Consider the following 19785-nt stretch of genomic DNA (forward strand, 5'->3'; position numbering starts at 1 on the left):
TGCAAATTGCAGAGCATGTGGCCAAGTGGACTTGGGTGTCCGCCTGCCAGGCCAAAGTCGACCACAGCCTCTGAGGAGGGGCTGAGACCCTTTCTTGGCTGTTGAATCCCCTGCAAGGACACACCTGGTACTTCCTGTGCTCTCCAGTCCACTTCCTCACCCTGACAAGACTCCTGGTGTGTCAGAAGACTGCCTGAATGCCAGAGGACTCCTTCCCCATCAACTGGAGCCACCCCCCATTCACCTACTAGCAGTCACCACACAAGTCAGATCATCAAATCCCCATGTTTTATTCTCTGTAGAAAGCCCCAGCCTCACCTACCCTGGACCCCATCTCCAGGGCTACCGGAACGTGGAGAAGCTCTGGGTACCAGTACAGGAAGCATAAGGGACACCCCGGGAGCGAATCTGCAGGGTGTGGAAGGTGAGGGGTGGATTGGGGCCTGACGAGCCAGGGTTCAGGGACTCGGTGTGGGGTTCCATCACGGTTATAGGAACTGCATAGAAGAGCATCTGTGGCCGGTCATCATGGCGTCTCAGTGTGCCCTTACCCAGGAGGTGCAGGATGCAGGAGAGGACATCAGTGCTGCTGCACATAGCTCCCCTGCCAAGGCCACTGACCAAACCCCGCGGAGGACATGGGCCTTTTTTCCAAGCTTCCAGCACCTGATACCAAGATCAGAGAGGAAATCGGGTCAAAACATGGAGCTCACTACTGTCTGCCTTCCATGACAGTCACATGCTCCCAGGACTGGTAGTCCCTAGCAGGGCAAGTGCGGCCCAGTCTCGCCCATCACACACTGAGAGGCTGTACAGTGAGTCAGACGCTTCAAATACGGGCCCACCACCTCCTGTGGGCAGCACCCCATGGCCATGCCCACCGCTGCCTACCAGATAGACAAGCCGGTCAATGTGCAAGCCCTCATCCCCATGAGCCTTGAGGATTCGGACAACAAGGCAATTCAGAAGGTTCCTTCTCTTCTCCAAGTTCCGGCCTTCTTCGTCCTCGGCTTTCAGGTACGTCTGAGGTGGGATGAGCCACACATTGCCTCTCCTTGGCCTGGGCTCCTCACTGTCATCTCGAATCTTGAGCACTCCTGAAACAAGCATTGGTCGCTGGGTTGGGGAGGGCCCTGAGAGGCCCGCCCCCGGCTCAGAGCAGCCCTCCCGGGCCTTGAGTGCATACCTCCCGATACATCTTTCTGCTCCTGGAGGTCCAAGGGGCCTCTGGATGAGGTGAGAGGCCCAATGGCTTGCCTGAGCACATGTGGAGGAAGCTCTGAGAGCGCCAGCAGACTCTCCACAGACACCACCTTAGAAGAGGGAGCAAGCATTCAGGGCCTCCCCAGGGGCGAACTGGGGAGGCTGGGGGCAAGAGAATGGAGTCAGAAGGGACAGGCCACCTTTAGGTCGTTGAGATACAGCAGCAGCCACATCTGCACTGTGGACACATGCAGAAGCTGGTCACCAAACTGCACTTCCGCCCGGCCCTGCCAGGTCCACTGCAATCGTCTCTGTGGGTCTTTCTCTAAGACGGAGTGGCTCTGGCCTGGAGAAGTACCAGGGGAGGGGAGGGGAGGAAGACCAGGAGGAGGGAAAGGAGGGGCATGCACCGTCAGTCTAGCTTGGCCTTGCTGATCTCTGCAGTGTGCAGCACAGGCAGAACTTCTGGGAATGGTGGCTCTTGATCTCAGCTTCCCTAAGAGCCTTGGGTATCAAGGAGCCAGTCTGTGCCGGTCTGTGCCAAGCAGGTTCATTTGATTAGAGACAAACCCCTGGGCTAGGAAGGCTTGTCCCCCTGCTTGTCTGGGACTCCCCAGGGGGCTCTGCTCTTCGCCCGATGTCGTTCCCGGTCTCGAGTCTCATCTGCAGTGAACACTTCCAGACTAAATGTGACTGTTGAGGGGGAGTGTACCCACTCTTTTCTGCTTTTGAGACAGGGTCTCTCTGTGTAGCACTAGCTGGCCTAGAACTCACTGTGCAGACCAGGCTGGCCTTAGACCAGAGTTCTGGGATTAAAGGTGTACTCCACCATGCCTGGCCACACACCCACTCTTAAAGCCCTTTCTTGTGGCCTATCTTAGAAGACTTCTGCCTCCGTCTCCCCAATTCCCACAGAGATTCCTAGGGTCCGGATTCCAACAGCAACCCCATTTCCAGCTAAAACTTAAACCTTCTCCATTTTCCCTCAGAGCCATCCTGTCCCCCTAAGGGAGTCAAAGCTCCCGTACCCTGTACCCCCTGCACAAGGGCATGCTGGGATGCCAAGGGCGTGCTGGGAGGCCATGTTTGTAGCCATGCAGGTTTCTAACTTCAGCACCTACCCCAGCTCCAGGTCCCTTTCCCAGTAGCCTCCCCTGTCCCCAAGGCCAAGCCCTCCTCCCGGCTGGTCGCTTACTCTTGCTGTAGAAGTTGGAGTAGTGGGTTAAGGTCCCCTTCAGGTACGAGGGCAGGCATGTTGTAGGGTTGAGCATGTGGCAGACAGAGGTGACGGGCCAGTAGCGTGGAGACAGGACAAGTACACACACTTCTGGCATTGTCCCTTCATAATAAAGCTCCTCCTCCCCCTCCTCCCCTTCCTCCTCCTCCTCTCCCTCCTCCTCCTCTTCTGCCATAGCCGCAGCTGCTGTCTCCCTAGCAGCCTCTTCCTTCTTCGCCTTGTGCTCCTTGCCACTGTCCTCGTGGGCCCCCTGAAAGGGAACGAAGTTCACAAATGCCGAAGGCCCCTCCTCCCTGCTCCCTGCTCCCTCCTCCCTGCTCCTGCTCAGCCCTTCCCTGGCACCCACCTGTATCTTCTTCTCTGTGTCTTCCAGCTTCAGGAGCTCCTGATCGAGCTGCTGGAGCTGGTAAACGTGGAACTGGCGCTGCAGCTCCTCTGAGATGCTCAGGCTCTGGAGCATCTGTTGGGGAAGACGGTTCGGGAAGCAGAGGCCAATCTGTTCCAGCACAGCCCCCTCCAGCCAGCTCGAGCCCACGCTCAGGAGTCGGTCAGCCATGTAATGCCTGCAGCACACACGGTCGGCCAGGTCTCAGTGCGGGAGCCAGCTTGCCTGCTGGTATCTCAGACGCAGGCCCCGTGAGCCGGCTCTGCCCCACAACAGGCAACCTGCCTTCTCCATATCCCACTCAACAGATCTCAACTCACTGGTAGTAATGCTCAAAGGAGGTGGCTATCTCCCGGCTGGAGAAGATCAGGACAGACTCCAGGCATCGCTGCAACTGAGCCAGCATCTCCATCCCCCGGGCTCCGCCCATCCGACTGCCTTGGATCCGCTGGTCAATGTGCCTAGCAAACTGCTCACTCACCTGAGTGGAGAGCACAGGAAAACCACGAGTGAGTGAGCCAGTGGGGAGAACCATGGGGAGGGCTGAGAACGCAGGCAGGGATGACAACCGCGTGCATCCATCGCTCAGCCTCCACGCCCCGCTTCAGGAGGCACTAGGATGGAAATCAGGACTAAGAAGCATACACAGCACCACAGAGCTACAGCCCAGCCCGACAGACACCTTCATGAACAAATCAGCAACCCTAACTCTGAAAAGTCACCCCCCCCCATCATCATCTAAAATCACATCATTTAAAAATGAAGACATCAGCTGGGCACGATGGCACTGGAGAGACAGAGGCAGACGTTTTAGGAACTGAGGAGGGCAGCGAGTATAGCTCTCTATCAGCAGAGCACTTGCCTAGCAAGCACAAGGCCCTGGGTTCGATCCCTAACACCACATGAACAGGTATAATGGTACAGCCAGAAATTCCAGCACTCAGGAAACAGAGGCAGGAGGATCAGGATTCTAAGTCATTCTTAGGCTACATAGTGAGTTTAAGACCAGCCTAGGATACATGAACCTTTGAAAAAGCTGGGTGTGGTAGCTCACACCTTTAATCCCAGACATAGGCATATTCTGGGATGCATAGGCAGGCTGACCTCTGAGTTCACGACCTGGAGGCCAGCCAGAGCCAGAGATACAAGTTGAGACTATCTATCACCTATCTATCTATTTATCTATCTATTTATCTATCTATCTATCTATTTATCTATCTATCTACCTATCTAAATATCTATCTATCTTTATCATCTATCTATTTATCTATCTTTATCATCTATCTATCTATCTTAACATGGTACATGTAATGATTTTTTCCCTAGTTTTCAATATATGGTCATAGAAAACTACTGCTCATCGCAGAATCGAGACTGAGGTGGTCCACTTTGGGGAGGCAGGAGAGAGTTTATAGGCCGAGGACCAGGTGAGGTGTGGGAGGAGCTTACATGGGCAGCTCTGAGGAAAGGGAGCCTCAGCAAGGCATCGGCACAGCCATTCTTCATTGCCAGCAAGAAGGCAGCTCGCGGTCCAAACAGCTCAGAGCTGGACTTCTGCAGCTTATAAAAGAGCTCGCAATAGCGTGGCACAAAGTCGTCATCCCTCCAGGATGAGGTCAGAAAGTTGTTCACCTGGAAGGAAGGGGCAGGAGCGTGAAAAGGCAGCCAATATGGTGCCGCCACAGTGCCCCACCCCCACTCCACACCTCCTGCTACCCACCTGCTCCTCGACCACCGAGCGCCAGCATCGGGTCAGGTTTCTCATGATGCTGCTCGGGAGGCCCCGAGTGGTCAAGGAGCTCCAGTCATGGCTTCTGTTTCTGCCCTCTGTGGGGACAGAGAAGTGGCAGAGTCAAGATGGGCAGAAGCCCTGAAGGCCTTTCCCAACAGGATGTCCCTCGAAGTGATGCTCCTGGATGGGGTGGCAAACAGAAGCTGGATAGCCTGAGCGTGAAGGCGGACTGCTGCAAGCCGCAGGAAAACCGGAATGGAACTCGGCTGCTACCTCAAAAGCTACTACCTGGAAAGGTCAAGGACTTTCCGAAGGTCAAGCCATGGCTTAAGAAGTCTTGGTGATGTTTTAGCTTCCGATTCCTGCAATGATTTTCTTGTGTGCTATGTATACTTCCAAGAACTCATAACTGTATTTTATCTGAAATACTCATCAAGCATCCAAGGCCAAACGATCTCCTGAATTAAGGTATATTAGCTCAGACCCTCCTTTCTTATACAGCCTTAGTGGTATTTATATTAACAATGTAGACTTCTAACATTTTACCTAACCACTTCTAGGAATGTAGACTGAGCACATAAATTCCCCTTGTTTTGATACACTAACCGATCATTAGGTCTCAGTTGACCTCCTCCTTTACCACTTCCCTTTGGGTTGTAAAAAAACGGGAGGAGGGAGGAGGGGGGGGGGATCTGTGGTTGGCATGTAAAATGAATAGAAAATTTAATAAAATAAAAAAAAAGAAAGCAAGCCGGGCAGTGGTGGCGCATGCCTTTAATCCCAGCACTCGGGAGGCAGAGCCAGTCGGATCTCTGTGAGTTCGAGGCCAGCCTAGGCTACCAAGTGAGTTCCAGGAAAGGCGCAAAGCTACATGGAGAAACCCTGTCTCGAAAAACCAAAAAAAAAAAAAAAAAAAAAAAAAGAAAGCAAGCCTGACAGTCACGGCCTGAGGAAAACTCTCGTCTGCCTTTATGACCCTGTAGGAATTCAAGCCTGGGGACCTTGCTTTGGCCAGAGCACTGCTGTTGCATGGGTATAGAACTGTAAACTGTAGAGACTGAGGAGGATTCTGACTGGAGAACCAGATGGAGAACTAGAAGAATGAGGTGGAAGATGAGGAAGAGCCAGATGAGTAAGAATGAGATGAGAAAGACCAAGATGGGGCAGAACTAAGATGAAAGAATTAAGATAGAACTCAGAGGGGACAGCAGATAAATGTAGAGAGAAATCAGGCAAGAAAGGAGCTGGGCATGAGAACAGGACTGAAGCTGTGTAGATAGGATTTTATCCCCGAGGAATAAAGTAGACAGATTAAGAGCTCGGTGTACTGAGATTTTTTTCCTGAAAATAATTCGGCTGTTCGTAGCTTCTCTTCTGGGCCCCCGGGAAGAAGACTATTAAGGCAGGTCCTTCCTACTATTGAGAGGGGACAGTTCCGGAGCTCAGGAGCTGGGCAGAGCCCCTGCTGGAGTCTGAAGTACTCACTGGGTGGAGGGATGGCCACCACCGGAGGAGCCGCCTCACAGGGCTCCACGTGAACCAGCAGGTGGGTGAGGCGGCGAACCCTGGAGGAGAAAGCTGCCGCGCGGCTCTGGGGGTTGTGGGCCGCCTCCCTGCACTCCAGGTACTGGTCCAGCAGCCACCCCAGGGAGCTGGTGCTGTCCTCGTCTGGAGGGGGGAAAAACAAAGCAGAGGATGACTTGTCCCCGGGGAAGCTGAGCTGTGGAGCTGGACAAGGAATAAAGAAGCGGACAGAATGACGTGGGGACAGGAGCAGCCCTGGCTGGAAGGAGAGGGGACAAGGTTGGAGAACAGAACCCAGGTGTTTCTAGGGCAGGGTCTGCTCTGGGGTGGTTACCGGGAGACGTGATGTTCTGCACCAGGGGGCTGACCAGCGCCTCCCAGCAGGTCTTGCCCAGTGCTTGGGCGGCCTCGTCATCAGGGAGGAAGCGATCAGCAAAATTCTGCTCCTGGCGCAGAGCCCCGTTTAGTCTGGGGAGGAGAAGGAGGGGTTCAGGCCTCACGGTTTACATTACTCAGTGTGCATCCCGCACCCACCCAGTACCCAACTCAGTATTCCAGAAGAGCCCTGGTCTAACAGGAACTCTACTCCAGCACTCAGAGAAATCTCTTTGCTTCCCATCATCCTCACACCTCAGAAGGCTTTGACCGTCCCCAAGCCCTATAACAGACCTACCTCATGACATCCTAAGAACCCCACCCACGGTTCGTCTCCCGAACCTGGCCTTACACACAGACCCGTGCAAGCTCTCACACACCTAGAACTCAGGTGCAGGAGGCTCCGGCGGTCCTCGGCTATGTCCTGGCTCCATGCCTGGGCCCGCACCATGTAGAAGAGCCGTGTGTGTCGGCACAGCTGCTCTCGAAATACTGGCCAGAAGGTGGGCTTGGGGCCCAGCACCTCCAGTCCCCGGATGCGTGTGTCGATGCCGCCCTGTTACGCATGAGGCCTGTTTTTGCTGGCCCCGCACCTTGACATAGGCTGGGGTAGCTCACACTTCGAGTTTCGACCCTTGAACTACTCCAGACCCAGGCTCAGGATCGACAGAGGGATCAGGGCTTGGGGCTGGAGTGGGGTGGTTTGGTGACAGAGACCTGGGTTTTATCCTCATGTGCTGGGGTTCAGAGACCGGTACCCCCGTACCCCAATCCCACCTGCTGGCAGCGCTTTATGCGGATCTGGATGATGGGCCAGAATCGTGTCAAGTTCTCCAGGAGGATTACCCGGCTGGCAGAGGGCATCACGTTCACCTGGTGAGTGGCAGAGGGTTGTCACCCCGTGTGTGTAGATGGAGCTCTGGCCACCCTGTCAGATCTCTCCCTGTCCCACCCCAGGGACATGGGGCTCCAGACAAAAGGGCTTTAGCGCTCCATGCCGAACGCCATCCCATAGGCACCAGGACAGTAGACTCGTTTGTGCAGGGCTCACGATGGGGAAGAGTTAGGAGTTTAGAATCGGGCGGGAAGAGAGGTCCTGCGAGAGGTGGGCTGATGGCGCAGGGATCCCTACCGCATTGAGTTCTGTGTTGACAGAGTTGACGCTGTCACCCCCGCACACCACCACCCAGGCTGGCATGTAGCTGGAGTCCTCACCAGCCACCAGGAGAGTCAGCTGCCTGGGAGTGGGGAAGAGGAGCCAATGGGAACTGGAACCTGACATGTCCACACCGGTGACTGGCAGGACGCTGGCGGGTGGGAGCTGGTTACCTGATGAGGACACCTTGGCGCATGTGCAAGGTGATGGAGTGGGATCCCGCATTGCCACTGGACTCCCAGTAGGTCTTGGGGTTGTGGTCCGTCAGCTTGCTGGCCCGGTGGGGGTTGGAGGACACCTCCACCTTCTCCCAGTACTTGTCTTTCTTCCTGTCCTCTCTGGAGCCTGGGGAGAGTGGGAAGGGGCGGAGGTCACAGGGGCGGAGGTCACAGCCAGCTAGGTCTAGAGGGAAAAGGGCGACATTAAACAGAGCAGGGGCAGACACTAACCCTGACACAGATATCTCAGGAACACATCAAAGAAAGGGATTTGGATGGGTCGGTGGGTTCGTCTGTGGTCTTCAATCTGGCCCAGGACCATCTGGAGCCGGAACATGGGAGAAAGTTGGGTTCACAGAGGGCCCAAGACTCGTGCAAACACAGATGGAGGCGAGGTGAGACAGTAAGGGAATGGACGTCCCCAGGCTCGCTCAAGCCGTCTCGCTATTCCAGGTTTCCACCCCCACCCCCCACCCCCACCATTGCCCAGGATCCATGTTCTTATGCCGCTCAGAACCCTGACTGCTCTCTGCCCTCTCTCCTGACCTGGATACAGCCACCCAGGATGTTGGTGGTGAGTTTCCGGTAGAGGTGGGCATGCTTCTCACACTTGAACACCATGTCCCGCAGCTCCTGAGCCAACTCCAGCTTCCCTAGATGCTTTTCCAGGGCCTTGGAGATGGCTTCTCGGGCTCCCAGTTGGTTTAGTATCACCGCATAGTCCCGGCTCGTGGAGGTCAGGCGGTGTAGGAAAAAGATTAGCTCCTGGAGCACCTGGGAGGGGATGTCAGGGGGGCAGTGAGTAAAAGGGCGAGCCTGGGCTACATGGAGAGCTGCGGTGACACATGCCCACTCTGTGCTGGGAGCTGAGCAGGGCAGAGTGTGGACGGAAGTGACGGGCTAGGAGAGACCCAAGTCAGGTGGAGTTAGAGAATCAAGTCACACACTCACGGGAAGAGCCTCCCTGCCCCTCCCCCCACGGCCTCCATCCCCGGGGTTCTTGCCCAGTGAGTAAGTATGTGGGGAACAGAGAACCCTGGGTTTTTGTTTTTTGTTTAATTCAAGAACCAGTTGTAGGACTGGCCTTGAGATGTCTAGGCCCCCAGCCCAGACACTTCAGAGGGTTGGAAGGCAATGGAGAAGGCCTGAATTCATTGTGGACCCTGTGATTCTAGCTTGAAAACTGAAGGCATTGACTTGGGACACTCACCAACCCCTGACCCTTGACCCTCCTGAAGCCTTCTGTACCCGGAACCTGCTATAGAAAATTCTACCTCCTTCTTCACTCCCCTTCCTCTCTTAAAGGTTTATTTACTTTATGTGTATGAGTGTTTGCTTGCAAGTACGTATTGCACCAGATCCCGTGGAACTGGAGGCGCAGACGGTTGTGAACTGCCCTGTTGTTGCTGGGAACTGAACCTGGGTCCTCTGCAAGAGGATCAAGTACTCTTAACCTCAGAGTTATCTCTCTAGCTCCCTCCCCTTCCTCTTAAAGGCCTGGCTAAAAAGGAGCCATGGAGCTCTTGTTTCTATTTGCATAAGGAAGCACAGGACAGGGCTGGGGAGATGTCTCAGAGGTTAAGAGCACTGGCTGCTCTTTTCAGAGGTCCTGAGTTCAATGGTGGCTCACAACCATCTGTAATGAGATCTGATGCCCTCTTCTGGTCTGCAGGCATACATGCAAGCAGACCACTGTATATACAATAAATAAATAAATTTAAAAAAAGGAAGCACAGGACGGACACACAAATTAATACAGGTGGGTTACCCGTAAGGAGTGTGGTGGGGGACATGGAGAAAACAGAAATTAGGTAGGAGCCAGAATTCTCAATGAATACCTTGTGTCATTCTGATTTGTGAGCTTTGTGAATCTATTACCTATTTAGAAAAATAAAATTTCATTTTAAAGGCAAAAATTAACCCAAGAGCACAAAGGCTCTATCTATTGTACCCCAGGCCATGCCCAGGGGTCTGCTTCACGTGTCTTCCCCTCCCAGCATCTCCCCAGAATGGAACAGGGTTACCTCTCGGTCAGTATTGGGGGACCGAAGGCAGGCCATGCAGGCATCCATGGCCTCATGCCAGGGCAGCAACAGCGCATCCGGGAACTTCACCAGCCGCATCAGGATTCTAGGAGGAGAGGCCGGAGAGGGAAGGCAGAGAAAGATAGAGCTGGCCCGAGGCTCTCCTGTGCCCATACCTGCCCCTCACAACTCCCTCACCTCAGCACAGTCAGGTGCAGGGCCTTGTTGGTGGCTGGAGTATCCAGGCTCTGCATCAGTGTGAGGAAGGGCTGGGGCTGCCGCTGGAGCTGCAGCACGCAGGCTTTGACCTCATTTTCCTGGGGAGTGTCGGAGCTGAGGGCTCGCTCCAGATCCACAAGGAGCTTCCCGGATGGGCCCAAGCCCTCCACCAGACGCTGCAGGGCGGGGCTGGCACTCTGAGAAGGGGGTTCTTTTGCTACAGGAACAGGGGTGTGGTAAGAATTGGCTAGTTCTCAGGACCCACGTCAGGCAGCTCCATGTATCCGACACCCTCATTTGGCCTTGGGTACCTGCGCTCACACGTACAACACTCCCCCCGCCCCCCCCCCCCCCCCCCGCCACATATACATATAATTAAAAATAAAACCTTATAGAAACAAAAGCTACATGGCAGTTCATGCTTGTAATCGCAGGACTGAACAGGTGGAGATGGGTGGATCTTTGCAAGACCCAGGGCAGCAAGAGAACTTGCCTAAGAAAACATGGGTTGTGGGGCTGGAGAGGTGGCTCAGTGGTTGAGAGCACTGGCTGCTCTTCCAGAGGACTCGGGTTCAGTTCCCAGCGCCCACATAGCAGCTCACAACCACCTATTGAACTTCAACCCCAGGAGATCCAGTGCTCTCTTCAGGCCACTTTGGGCACCTCGTGCACACAGTACACAGACACAGACAGGCAAAACACCCACATGATATCACAGAAGGGTTTTTGTTTTGGTTTGGTTTTTTGCTTGGTAGTTTTTGAGACAGGGTTTCTCTGTGTAGCCCTGGCTGTCCTGGAACTCACTCTGTAGACCAGGCTGGCTTCAGACTCAGAGATCTGCCTGCCTCTGCCTCCTGAGTGCTGGGATTAAAGGAGAGTGCCACCACCACCTGACTAAAATAAAATTAATTTAAATAAATAAAAAGAAAGATAAATGGTAGCTAAGGAATGACATCTGTAGTTGTCCTCTGGCACACACACACACACACACACACACACACACACACACACACACAGGATTCTGGGTAGGACATGTCTTTCAGACAAGACGGCACAACAGCTGGAAGAGACATCCTTGTGAGGACCCCTTCCCGAAGGCGGGTCTCTCAGCCACTATCTGCAGGGCACCCACCTTCTGCACTAGCCACACCTTCAGATTCCTGAGGCTGGGCCTCAGCTTTGAACAGGAATATAGCTTGCTGGGCATCTAGCAGACACGGGTAGCCCAGCTGCCTTGCCAGGGCTTCGGGCCCATACTTCCTGTAGATATAGCAGTTGAACAGGTCCCTCAGAGCACTGTCGTCAAGTTGCTGAGGCAGAGAGAGCAGAAGGTCCTGGGCCAGCTCAATGGGCACGGTCAGCTCGGGCAGGATCTCATCGTCCAGAACATGCTATGGGGAGAAAGTCACCCTGCAGGCAGCTGAATGAACAGACGCTGAGAGACACTTTGTAGGAACGGGGATCTGTCTACACACACACACACACACATCTGCCCGCCACTCTGAACCTCTTAGAACCGGTGGGAGGCCCATCAACACTTGCATCTCTGAACATTCCAGACTCCCCCATCAACACTTGCATCTCTGAACATTCCAGACTCCTCCCCTGGGGCCCCTGATGCTGTCTGACCGCCACCTCCCCTCCCAAGCTTTCCAAATGTTATGGTTCGGAGCTGCTGGGGACCCTGAGAAGTGCCTACCTCCCCATCCAGGTTGTCCTGAAGGAGCTGTACAACTTGCTGACGATCTTCTGCACTTAGCTTCTTGATGAAAAAGAGGAGCTCCCACCACTCAGCCTGGGCCAGGTGCTCACTCTCTTCGGCGTCTTCCTCCTCAGGCACCACAAAGGGCACAGCAAAGAGCTCAGTCATGGGCTTCCAGCGCCTGGAGGGTGGGGCTGTGAAAACGGGGCGTGGTCATGTCACTGCCCAGCCAGGCCGACCACTGCTGCTCCTCCGCTCAGAGCTGACCCCTCCCAGGGCTCACCTACACCCAGTGCTCCACTGACCACTGCCCCCTGGTACTCAACAGTCTCAACCACATCCTCAATGTCTTCCTCGAAGCCCAGGATCTCCAGCATGTGCCAGTGAACCCAGTAGGTGCGGCCTGTTGACTCCCACAACACCTGGAGAGTGGGGGGAAAGAGGGAGGGGAAGAGAGGCCCTGCTACTGTCCACAACGTAACCACCTCCAACAGCCGAACACTGTTATTCGGAATACAGACAGCCTCACTTCCGCTTCGGCAATGGACGCTACCTCCGTTCTCCATCTATTCTAATTTCATTTTTATTTTCTTTCAGACAGGGTCTCACGTAGTCCAGACTGGCCTCAACACTGCTATGTAGCCAAGGTTGGCCTTGAACTCCTGATCCTCCTGCCTCTACTTCCCCAGCACTGAGATTACAAGCATGTGCGTCCGTGCCTGGCTCTCCTGACCCCATGCGACTCTGGGTTTCCCTCTGGCCCCGAGCAGCCCCTCTTCCTGACCTCCTGTGCCCACCTGTCCCAAGCTCTCCAAGCAGCCCTCCCTTCAACCGTCCACTCCTCTGCCCTTTTGACCTAAACTGAGCTGGCTTGTAAGAGCCTCGGTATAGAAGTTACGCCCTACCCAGAATAAACCGTTCAGTGCCCGCCACTGCGCAGCCCTCACCTGCACAGGCGGCACACCATCGTTGCTCTGCCGGAACTTGCCCTCGTCCCCAGCAGAGACCTCTTCGTAATTTTCCAGCATCCGTACCCGCATCCCAGGCTGCAGGTGGTCCCGCACGTACAAGGCGTAGGTATTGGCACTTGCAAACTCCGTGGGGGGGCGAAACCGCTTTGACCTCCTGATAAGCTGGGTGTGGGGGCGGGAGAACTCGGAGCTGGCTTCCGCTGGCTCAGGCTGGAAAATGGAAGAGGGGGACCGTGCCAACCTCCCTGGCCCGCTGGAGGCCCAGTCCCAGCGCATGGCCTGCACCAGCTCAGAGATCAGAGTGCCCATGGCCATACTGAATTCCAGTTCCAGCCGACCCCTCCCTGCATTCAGTTCCGCGGGAACAAAGCTGTTCTGGGCTCCTTGCTCTCCCGCACTGCCACTCAGCTGGTCCAGGAGGAAGGTGACGTGCAAGTACCGTTTCACCAGGGAGAAGAGCAGCCGTCCTGGGACCTGTAGGACACACCTTTGATCCTCACCCATCCTGTCTTCGTCTTTTGTCCCTCTTTCCACAGCATCCTCAGCTCCCGCCATCCCACACCCTCACAGGATACCTGTGGGAGATGAACGCCCTCAAAAGACATGGGGTGCTCGGCGAGGGTAGCCTGTGCAAAGAGCGCCAGCAGCGCACAGCGACTGTCAAAATCCAGGTGCTTTTCGATGGCCTCTTGCTGGCTCAGTGACAGGAGGATCTGGGTCCGGGTCCCTGGAACCCACAGCTCCAATCAGAAGCAGCTCCCCCGAGCTCACTAGTTTTCTACTTCCTAACAATCCTCTGCCAGCACTCATCCGGAATGACATATTTTGTTGATTTGCTTTTAGAGCCAAAGTTTACTCTCTCTCTCTCACGCGCACACACTACAACAGTCTAAGCTCTTCTTTTGCATAAAAAGCTAACAAACTATGTTCTTGCTCACTCAGTTTTCCCTCCACAAGCATTTCCCCCAAGCCCTCTTCCCACTTTTTTTTCCAACTTAAAGTGAATGACAACGGAACTATTTACGTACTGATGAGGTCAGAAGCTCCTGTCACAGTGTCCTGTGAATCCCTGAGCTGACCCAGCCCCTCTCCTGTTCTCCCTTCCTCCCCAAACTGCCCCTCACCAGCATCATGGGAGGACAGAGCTTGTATCATCCGGCCGGCACTCCAGCGGATCTGATAATCAGGACTACTCAACATGTGCATGAGCAAGTCCAGGACTCTGGAGTCTTTGAAGACCCCCGTGAGGGGCTCGATGCTGGCATAAGCACTGAGGACATGGACGGTGTGAAGGAGGGGGGCAGGAGGGGCGGTGCCCGCACACTCCTGCAGCTGACGAAGGGCCCTCTGAATCAAGGATTTCACGTCTGTTTCCATCTCCCCCAGCACAGATTTGTCGAGGGACCCAGCGTCTGCAGACTCCTGGGAAGGTCCGATGACTTGGCCATCCTCGCCCAGCATCTTGTGGCAGTTGGCATAGATCTCATCGTCAGACATCCATAGCAGGATATGCTCAGCCTTGCAGTCCACTTGGCCTGAGTCCCCTTCCCCATCATCTCCGCGCCTGAGGATGAGCCAGCGGATCTGATACTCAGGGTGCCCATCATGGCCTACCCGCTGGCGGATCAATTCATCAGGATAGGCATGCAAGCCCGGCCCCAGGGGCACCCTGAATTCTCTGTAGCGGAGTTCTCCCACCATCCTGGCACCTGAGACACACAAGAGAGAGAGAGAAAAGGCAAGCTAAGTGAGAGGGGAGGTCAGAAAATCAAGGGCATCCAGGAGTTGACGGAGCAAATGCAGCAACAGCTGTTCGCTTGGGTGGGGTAAAGCTGGGCCTGCTTCGGGCTGGGTGAGGCCGGGGCTGGGCAGAACACTGCGGAGCTTGTTCTTCGAGGGCAAATCTCGGAGCTAAAAGGTCTCCAAGGCATGCAGCCTCGAGTGGGTTGGTTCGGAAAGCGGGAGGGGCAGTGGCATAGGGCAGGGATGGATTTACAAATGAAGCCCAAGGTCCTGGGGCAGATAAAAGATAACCCAGGGAAAGGGGTGTGTGAAGGCACAGGATCGTGTCGGAGAGGGATGCAATCTCTAAACTGAAGCACTGTGTTTTGAGTCCCAAAGGCAAGAGCACTGACGGTGAAATGGCCATCGGCAAAGCATGATGGACTGGGAGAAGGGGTAGGAACGGAGACATCCATGACTAGAGCAATTGCAGAACAGGGGCTGGGGAAGGACGCGAGGCTAGGGAAAAGGTGCACCGGGGGTCCGATGGGTAAGGGGCGCGAGGCTTGGTGGATGGGAACCAAGACCTGATAAATTCGGGAGCGGTCGCGGCGGGATGGGATGGGGGTGGGGGTTAGGCCCAATAAAGGAGAGCCCTAAAGCATGGTGCGGAAAGGGACGCGGGGCTCCGCGGGCGATCGGAAGCCCAGAATAGGGGCAGGGGCCGCGGTGGGGCGCTGGCCACCTCAGAAGTCCGCCGGGATCCTGGCGCGAGGCCTGTCCTTTGCAGAGCTAGGGACGCGCGGCACACGATGGCGGCTGCGGCGCTGGCGAATGTTCGGGCCCCGCCTGGGCCCCCCGAAGGGGTCGAGGCGCAGAGGAGGGGGCGTGCCTCTGCAGGCGGGCAGAGGGCGGGGCCCGCGGGGGACAGCCGTCGGCGCCGGCGCACTGCTTGCCTGCTGTCGCGGGGCGGAGCCTGGTCCCGGCTGGGGCGCGCTGAGGTTCCGCTCCCTGTACCCCGCCGCTGCTCGTTTCCGTCAGACTTAGAGGAAAGCTGGGGGCCGGCGGCGGGCGGAGCCGCGGATGCCACCTCGACGACACGGCCCTCCAGCACCGCACCGCCCTTTCCTCTTCCTTCCAGCCCTCCTTCCTGCTGCCGGAAGTGCCTTCCCCTTCCCCAAAGCCAGAACTGGAAAAGACCTTGGAGGTCATTTCTACCCCTTCCCCATCCGGTCTTTTCCTTTCTCTTCCCTCTATCCTGGTTTACTCCTCGTTCAGTCTGTACCCCGACCTCCAAAAGTGGAAAGGTAATAACAGATGAAAACAAGGGGCATTTTATTAGAGGCCAGGGGTATCAGCTTTGGGCAGCAACAGAGGGCAGCTTCACGTAACTCTTCATGGGGGGCAGTGGCCGAATCTTCCGGCCCGCCCAACCTCCCTTGCGGTGCCACAGCCCGCTATCAGGCCTCTTGCCCAGCCAGCGGTTCCGTCCTGCCTTGCCGATGACCCGCTGGTTATGATTAACGTTGGAAACCCGGCCTACAGTGGCAGTGCACGTCTCCAGCACCTGACGAGAGAAGCAGAATGTACCGTGGGGACAAGAGGCAGGCATGGCCGTGCTGAGTGCACAGCTCTGCGCGGCTTCCTACCCTCAGTGAGTACAGGGAGAAGACAGGAAACAAAAACAGTAGAGTGTAAGTGTGGGTCCAACAGGAAGAGCTGAGCAGTTAAAAGAAAAAGGCTCCATCCTTTTTTGTTTGTTTTTGTGGTTTTCTTTTGGAGTCAGAGTCTTGGTGTGTAGCCCCCGCTGTTCTGGCACTTGCTATGTAGACCAGGCTGGCCTAGAACTCAACAAAATCCTCCTACATCTGCCTCTTGAGCGATGAGATTATAAGCCAGTTCCAAACTGACTGTTCAACCCACATCCATCTTTTCCTGGTTTCCTGAAAAGGTCTCAGGTAGCCCCGGAGGCTTGATTCTTTTGCCTCTTCTGGAATGCTGGGATTACAGGCATGTACCACCATGCCCAGGGGAGCAAAGGCATTTCGATTTACTCCAATATGGTGCCAACCTGACAAGGCATGCTCAGTCAGGTGGCAGAGAGAGCAGACAGCTGGAGGCAGTTCCTGGCATCCTAAACACTCGGGAGCTGGTGAGGAACATTCCAGAAGTGCCTTCTTTGCCGGCCCCTCCCACTTGTGCCCACATGTACCTGCATCTGCCTCTTGGAGGGCAACTGGATAATGGCTGTTCCGTTCACCTTCCGAAGCAGCACGCCACATGTCCCTAGGGAAGGGAGAAGCAGGTTTGCCACCCTCCACAAATGAGAGGGTGGTTTCCCTGGGGAGCTAGGCCAGTGCTTCCCTGTGCCCTTCAGGGGCACATGAAACATAGAAGACTACACACTATGATTTAGGTTGAAACAGCACACATTCATCCTCTTGTTCCCCGTTTTTTCCTGTCCGTGGAACAGATGTGGTTCTAAGTGCTCAGAGGAGAGTGGTATCAGGTACCCTGGGTTTGCCAAATTGTGAGATGTGGGTAGATTCTTCTCCCATACCTGCAGCTCGGATGTACTGGGCCCCTCGGCCAGGCTCACTCTCCACGTTGTTGATGAGGGTCCCCACAGGCAAGGCCCCGAGAGGGTGTGCATCCCCTTCCTTAGCAGCCACTGTAAGACAGTTTCCTCAGCGCTAGATCCTCTGCAACCCCCATGCCGTGCATCCGGCAGCCATCTCTCACCTGCCATCCTGCCTATGTGGTTAGAGTTCAGGATTGTATCTCCTGCCTTCATGTTTTCTGTGGCAATGATCCAACGCTTCCGGCTGCCCCCAGCGACCAGAGCTATGTCTGCAGACCTGTTCAGAATGATGGACAAATAAGCGGACCATCAAGAAGGTCCACATTCTCTGAGAAGCTACAAAACAACAATTCAGATCACACCATCACCACCCCACGTCCCAAACTTGCCTACATGGATCATAGCGGACGGTGACAACCTTCTCCTCAAAGGGTTCTGGCTTGGTTTCCTTCTGAGGCCGGAACCGTAGAAAGTCAATCATTCTATAATTTTGCTTGTGACCCCCACCAATACCATGTACTCGGATTCGGCCTAGAGTCAAGACAGTTCAGGGCTGTGACTCAGGTTAGAATAGCTTTCAGCATTAACAGGCCTTGCCTAGACCAGATAGGAGGACTCCTCAATATTATATCACAAACAGAAAAGCGGCAAGGCTGGGGGTATAGCTCAGAGCAGACAGCTTGGTTTGTAAGCACTGAGGCCTCAGGTTTGATCTGCAGCATGTGGGTGTTTGGGGGCCATGACATCCTTGCAAAAGGGATGGGGTACCACAAGACTCAATAAAATAAAAACAGAATTACTAAAATTGCATGAAACAGACAAAGTCTTTTCAAATTACTGAATTCAGTAAGTTTTCTGAGAAGATATAAATTAGACTCACATAATTTCAACTGTTATGAGTTTTGGGAAGGTTAAAAACACCATGGCACTTCCTGCATAGAGTGAGTTAACTTTCTTTCGTTTTTTTTTTAAAGACTTATTTATTATATGTACAGTGCTCCACCTGCATGTATGCCTGCAGGCCAGAAGAGGGCACCAGATCTCACACAGATTGCTGGAAATTGAACTCAGAACCTGTGGAAGAGCAGCCAGTGCTCTTAACTGCTGAGCCATCCCTCCAGCCCGAGTTAACTGTTTCTGGGAGGTCTATTCTTCAGCTTCAGTAATGATCCACATAATAAGAAGCACCTCAATGAATACTTTCTAAGTGTGTGTCTGACACCTTACAAGCTGTAGTGTACTGCTATAGACATCCACGATCCTAATTTTCCTCCGTGCCGCTGCGGGCCCTTTCTCCCACCTGTATGGTCTCGGCCCCCAGACTTCCTCATTTTCACTGGTTTAACTGTGTACTTGGTACGACTCTTCCAGGACACAAACTTGGCATGAAGGTCCACAGACATATGCACTGGGCGGCGAGAAGGCAGCGCCAAGGCAGCGGGCCGCTGAAGAACATTGCTAAGTATCTAGGGATAAGAAATATTCTCTTCAGAGAATCAAGAGAGAGAGCGAATAGACCAAGTTTAGATTGTAGGCCACTTCCTCCCAGAAGCATCTCAGACCACTGTCCCCAACCCGCCAGCCTTCACCTTTCACCAATACCAGTGTGATGTGTCCATCCAGGTGTGTGTATGTGTTGACAATCATTTGGTCCTCTCACGTCTGAAATATTTCTCCAATGTGATGTTCTCCCTTTCATCATCTTCCAGTCTCTTTCAAGCTCTTGTCAGGAAAGCTTTTCTTCCCTAAGGAACTCCCTTCCCCAGAGCTGGTGAATTCCACCCATACAGCGCCATCACAGTACCAATGCCTTTTGCCCTCTGCATGCTTCCCGGAATTTCCACATGTGAATGCAACCATTACTTTGCTTTCCCCCTGCTATAGCCCCAGGGCTTCAGAGTAGTTTGGAATACCAAATACCCATCTGCTAAATTCTGCAATACTCAGCCTGAGAACGTCAGAGAAACAAGATTGGTAATTTTGCTTTCCTGTGATTCACCATTGCCCACTCCTAGTCTAAGTTCTGCATTCTCTAATCTCAGCAACAAGCCATCCTTACATTAAAGTGGTCAAGAGCACTGGCTTTGAGGTGGAGAGCGTAGTTCCGTGGTCGAAGGAGTGAGTGGCATGTGCAAGGTCCTAGGTTTAATTCCCAGCATCATAAAAAAACAAAAAAAAAACATAAAAACAAAAGCAAGCTCTGAACCCAGTCTAGTCCCAAAAGGTGTATGACCTTAGACTGCTGACCAGTTTTCTCATCTGCAAAATGTGCACAATAACTTGGTTGAAAGGAGTCCGTTCATCGCGGTCGCCTATTCTGCCTGGTTTACAGTAGGTGTTAAGACTGCTACCTGTTCAGCAGAGATCTGCTAAAGCACTTACAAGCCAGTATCTGGTCTGACCAATCCAGCCCGCTGGGAGAGCAGTACTTGTAGTAAAGAGCAGAGGATGAAGGCGAGTTTACCCAAGGTCACGCCATCGAGACTAGCTCGCCGGATCGTGACAGCCCAGGAGGAAACAGTCCAGGTAAGCGGATTACCTGGGCAGCAGGGAGCAGAGTCGGAAGCCGGGCGGTAACGGCCGGGGATGCCAGGCTCAGAGAGCGCAGAGCACCGGTGAGCGCGTACAGGGCCATGGGGTGGTCCGACTCCTGGGGACTTGGCACGCTTTTTCCTCCATTTAGAGCTCGGCGCTCTCGGATGACGTTTCCTTCCCGGCGCTGTCGCTCTCAGATGA

At 54.4% G+C, this 19785-nt stretch overlaps 2 protein-coding genes across 4 annotated transcripts; both read right to left on the bottom strand.

The window, feature by feature from the left end:
- Positions 1 to 269: 269 nt before the first annotated feature.
- On the bottom strand, positions 270 to 15782 carry Cul7 (cullin 7). Of its 3 annotated transcripts, none has more exons than XM_028887150.2 (26): positions 15425 to 15782; positions 13871 to 14455; positions 13322 to 13473; positions 12723 to 13220; positions 12059 to 12197; positions 11773 to 11969; positions 11206 to 11464; positions 10053 to 10290; positions 9855 to 9960; positions 8377 to 8604; positions 8062 to 8152; positions 7786 to 7957; positions 7589 to 7694; positions 7234 to 7329; positions 6837 to 7012; positions 6416 to 6549; positions 6043 to 6225; positions 4546 to 4652; positions 4275 to 4457; positions 3146 to 3306; positions 2787 to 3003; positions 2399 to 2690; positions 1404 to 1549; positions 1187 to 1313; positions 892 to 1097; positions 270 to 666 (listed from the first exon to the last, which is right to left on the bottom strand). In XM_028887150.2, the coding sequence occupies exons 1-26, from the start codon at positions 15678 to 15680 to the stop codon at positions 343 to 345; spliced, it is 5379 nt and encodes a 1792-aa protein (XP_028742983.1). In that variant the 5' UTR covers positions 15681 to 15782; the 3' UTR covers positions 270 to 342. The 3 variants fall into 3 exon arrangements, with proteins under 3 accessions (XP_028742983.1, XP_037055932.1, XP_037055933.1); XM_037200037.1 differs by lacking the exon at positions 15425 to 15782 and adding an exon at positions 15214 to 15379; XM_037200038.1 differs by lacking the exons at positions 270 to 666; positions 892 to 1097; positions 1187 to 1313; positions 1404 to 1549 and adding an exon at positions 1557 to 1738.
- Mrpl2 (mitochondrial ribosomal protein L2) lies at positions 15780 to 19784 on the bottom strand. The gene is made up of 7 exons (XM_028887167.2): positions 19589 to 19784; positions 18350 to 18515; positions 17439 to 17580; positions 17211 to 17326; positions 17029 to 17139; positions 16681 to 16754; positions 15780 to 16035 (listed from the first exon to the last, which is right to left on the bottom strand). Exons 1-7 carry the CDS (start codon positions 19682 to 19684, stop codon positions 15823 to 15825), a joined length of 918 nt encoding a protein of 305 aa, XP_028743000.1. The 5' UTR covers positions 19685 to 19784; the 3' UTR covers positions 15780 to 15822.
- Between the last annotated feature and the right edge of the window lies 1 nt (position 19785).

The sequence above is a fragment of the Peromyscus leucopus genome, chromosome 16_21, assembly GCF_004664715.2.
Source record: "Peromyscus leucopus breed LL Stock chromosome 16_21, UCI_PerLeu_2.1, whole genome shotgun sequence".
Taxonomy (NCBI): domain Eukaryota; kingdom Metazoa; phylum Chordata; class Mammalia; order Rodentia; family Cricetidae; genus Peromyscus; species Peromyscus leucopus.

Bases quoted from the DNA above. Each gene is read 5' to 3' on its own strand.
- Cul7 (XM_028887150.2), bottom strand. From the start codon at position 15,680: ATGACCTCCAAGGTCTTTTCCAGTTCTGGCTTTGGGGAAGGGGAAGGC. The intron at 13,221-13,321 runs GTATCCTGTGAG...TGTGTCCTACAG, and splicing joins AGGGCGTTCATCTCCCACAG to GTCCCAGGACGGCTGCTCTT. The intron at 10,291-11,205 runs GTGGGTGCCCTG...CTGTTCCTGTAG, and splicing joins AGGTGTGGCTAGTGCAGAAG to CAAAAGAACCCCCTTCTCAG.
- Mrpl2 (XM_028887167.2), bottom strand. From the start codon at position 19,684: ATGGCCCTGTACGCGCTCACCGGTGCTCTGCGCTCTCTGAGCCTGGCA. The intron at 18,516-19,588 runs GTAATCCGCTTA...TCTTATCCCTAG, and splicing joins CTCTGCTCCCTGCTGCCCAG to ATACTTAGCAATGTTCTTCA. The intron at 16,755-17,028 runs GTATGGGAGAAG...TCCCTTCCCTAG, and splicing joins CCAGTACATCCGAGCTGCAG to GGACATGTGGCGTGCTGCTT.